Source organism: Microtus ochrogaster, chromosome 15 (genome assembly GCF_000317375.1).
Source record: "Microtus ochrogaster isolate Prairie Vole_2 chromosome 15, MicOch1.0, whole genome shotgun sequence".
Classification (NCBI taxonomy): Eukaryota; Metazoa; Chordata; class Mammalia; order Rodentia; family Cricetidae; genus Microtus; species Microtus ochrogaster.
In genome coordinates this window covers 11251999-11255512 of record NC_022017.1, presented here as the reverse complement: position 1 = coordinate 11255512, position 3514 = coordinate 11251999, and the positions used below count along the sequence as shown (strand labels likewise).

At 52.7% G+C, this 3514-nt stretch overlaps 1 protein-coding gene across 3 annotated transcripts in view; it reads right to left on the bottom strand.

The window, feature by feature from the left end:
- The window catches only part of Adck5 (aarF domain containing kinase 5), a 13387-nt gene that overhangs the window by 3616 nt on the left and 6257 nt on the right, over positions 1 to 3514 (bottom strand). For 2 of the 3 annotated variants that reach the window (XM_026782563.1, XM_005354118.3), the window contains exons 2-3: positions 2121 to 2224; positions 948 to 1097 (exon numbers count right to left, since the gene is read on the bottom strand). In XM_026782563.1, the coding sequence (XP_026638364.1) occupies positions 948 to 1097; positions 2121 to 2224 (254 nt within the window). Of the gene's footprint in view, positions 1 to 947; positions 1098 to 2120; positions 2225 to 3514 lie in introns of those variants that run through there. The other variant, XM_026782564.1, reaches the window with a different exon arrangement.

The following is a 3514-nucleotide window of genomic DNA, read 5'->3' as shown; positions in this document are numbered from 1 at the left end:
TGAGTTCGAGGCCAGCCTGGTCTACCAAGGGAGTTCCAGGACAGGCTCCAAAGCTACAGAGAAACCCTGTCTCGAAAAACCAAAAAAATAAAAAATAAAAATAGAAAGGGCATTAGGCTCTGTTCTCACCAGTTGCAGGGCTGTGAGAACTCGGGACCCACAGAACACAGGAAACTTTCAGCCTGTCAGTAGGGATGCCTCGGAGTTCCAGGCAGCACCACCCAGGACAGATGTGGGGGGCCTCAAGGCTGGAAACAGGTATCCAACCACAGACATGCCCGAGGACTAGCTGCGATAAATCTCAGGGACACAGAGATCCATCCACCTGTCTCTGCCTACCAAGTGTTGGGATTAAAGGTGTGCGCCACCACTGCCGGGCTTCAGTGACATTTCTTGTAAGATGCCTAAGGACCCTGGGACCAAAGCCTTCCCGAGGAGGCAGCACCAGCTCAGGGAGGGGCAGTGCTTAGAGCTACGTGGAGCAAGAGGACAGACATCCTGCACCATGGGACCCTGACCCTGACCACTACAGCTCAACCACTCTGGTTAAGAAGCTTTCTCATTAGCAAAGTCAATGAGGCTGGGCCAGAATCTGCAAGAATTTCCTCCCTAGGAGGGGAAGGAACTTTGTAAAACCCTTTGGGACTGTGCTAGGAGTCAAGAGTCAGTTCCATCCAGGCCCAAGCCTCTACAGCTGCAACACCAGGTTCCCTTGAATGGTAGGGAGGGTAGAACAGGGCAGCTTCTTTATGTCCGGGGTTGAAGCCCTTGCCCTTAAGGCCAATGGCTGATCTGGTAAAGTCTGTGGGGGAACTGTCCACTGTCCTGTCTACATGCTGCATGCTAACCGCAAAGTCCCAGAGGAAAGACCCCCCCAGCCCTTGGGAGAGAGGAATGTGAGAATGGCATCCCACCCAAGCTACACCAGGTTTGGCACAGCCTCCCACCTGCCAAAGCGCCCAAGGCCGTCTACCGCGAGTCGCAGTTTCCTCTTCTCCTGCGCCTCTGCCATGAAATAGCGGGCTCCGAGGAGCAAGGGCACCCCCACCGCAGTGGCAGAGAGTGTCCTCCTCCACAGCAGCCTGGTTCTTGAGGTCCTGAGAGGAGACATGGCAGGTGATGGAAGTGTTGCTCCCTACACGGGAGCTGAGGTCCCAGCTTCCCTCTTTCCTGGAGTCCTGTCTAGGGGCCATGTAGCCACCAGAGGACACCCAACACAGGGCCCTTTTCCTAGACCTCATGACAGCACAGATGCCAGATGCTGGGGAAGAAGGTCTTCTTTGGCTGTCTCTTGGGCAGGTCAGTCCAAATCTGCAGTCTGCAGACTGGACCATCATCCCCACTGTGACTGTGTGAGAGATTCTAATGGAAGTAAGACTTAGTACTGCTAAAGTCAGCACCAACCAAACTGAGCAAGAACTTAAAACAGGAATAGACTAGATCCCATACTGCCCACGATAGCAAACATCCCCATACGCTGAGTATGACAGCAAGAACATCACTTGTGTTCACACACAGCCTCCTCTCTGCCACGGCACACTAAAAGAAAGAGCCTTCCAGCCGGGTGGTGGTGCGCACACCCTTAATCCCAGCACGCAGAAAGCAGAGGCAGGTGGTTCTCTGTGAGTCTGAGGACAGCCTGGTCTACAAAGAGTTCCAGGACAGCCAGGGCTACACAGAGAAATCCTATCTCAAAAAACAAACAAGAAAAAAAAAATGAGAGGGAGGGAGGGAAAGAGAAGAAAAAAAGGTGGGCTTCCTCCTTCTCATAGAGCCATGCGGTCCCCACACCTCTTCTGCTGTCCTCAGCCCTTGCCTGATGCCCCACCAAGGCACTCCCACTCCCTGTGTATCTGATGGAATGAGCACCCCAATTTGTAATCCTCCCAGTGTGTGTGTGCTCATCATAAAGTTCTTGTGGGGAGCACCTGTCTCTAGAGTGTGACCAATCACAGGTCAGAACCCTGTGGCCTCGAGTTCCAAGACACCACAGACAAACACATCCTGTTTTGGGGGTACAGGAGAAAAGTTCCAGTGTGGGGGGCCTCCTCATCATTGTGGTTTACACAGAGCCGCCATCTGGGAAGGGCGCCTGCCTTTGGCTGCAGGAGTCTCATTACCTGGGCAGTGGGCTCTTGAAGTTCCTCCTGAAGAATATGGCAGGGCATGGCCAGGGCTTCTGCCTGCTCTGCAGCAGAGCAGAGTGGAAGTGGCAGAGTTGCATCTGGGAAGGAGGCAGACGGCAAGGCTTGGCAGAGGCAGGGACACGGGGTCATTGCCTGGAGCAGAGCTACACCAAACAGTGCGCCCCGAACTCTCACTCAGTGAGGGCTGACCGTGCTTCCAGAGCTCCGGGCAGGAAGCTGCCTGGACACCAGTCTCAGCAATGAGGACGCAGGCTGCCTACTAGATGAAGAAGCTGAAGGCAGGAGAAGAAAGGCCTTTCTGAAAATGCCTCATCTTTGAGGGAAGAAAATTCGTCCACACCTGACTTGTCTGTGATAAGGGCCAACATCACTTCTGAGGTAGCACCCTTAACCTGTCATTTACTATTTCTTGGTGCTGACCACTAACCGGTGGCCTCAGGAAGTGGGCCACACCATGGGAGACGTGTTGGCAATGCCCACCCACCGATTCTAAGAGTGGTCTCACAGGAGTGGCTTTTGTGTTGGGATCTTGTTCGGAAAGCAAAGAGTCAGGGAGAGCTGAAACTGGAAATCCGGGCCAAGCCACAGCTGGGGAAGTCACAGGCCCAAAGAGGAAGTGCTAGTTGCTGCTCTGTTAAAAGGATATGCTGTGCCCATCAAACTGTCTTCTAAATGATAACGTTCACGTCCATAGTTTAGCGCCACTATCACCACTGGCCACAGAGCTTCTTGCTGTAGCGGGCAGCAATAACTGCACAGACTCAGAACTGATCAAAGTGTTGAGAATAAGCAAGTGTGGCTGTGGAACACTTGGCCTTAAGTGGGACTTCTACATCACCCCTTCCAACACTCAGGAACACTATGGGAGAGATGAAAGAGCTGAGGATGGGACAGAGTGCTCTGGAATGCTCTTCTCTGGGCACAGCATGGCTACTGCACTCTTGAACACATAGTCTTTGTAAGACTTGCGTAAGACTGGACCCATCAATAGCCTGTCATGGGGAAGAGGGGGACTCTGCAGGAAACCACTGGTCAGCTGCCCAGGCTCCTGACTATAGTGACACACACCCCGTGAACGGGAAAAGTGGACTAGTTGGAAAGGAGGGGAACATTGAGAGTGGGAAGAGGACAGAGAATAGTGGGAGGGAAATGGAATTAAAATACATTATATACATGCATGAAAATGCTAGAATGAAATTCACTGTAATGGGCTGGGCATGGTAGTACACGCCTTTAATCCTAGTGCCTGAAAGGGGCAGGTGGATCTCTGAGTTAGAAGTCAGTCTGATCTACAGTTTAAGGCAGCCAGGGATATACGATGAGATCCTGCTTCAAAAAAAGGGCTGAAGCCGGGCGGTGGTGGCGCA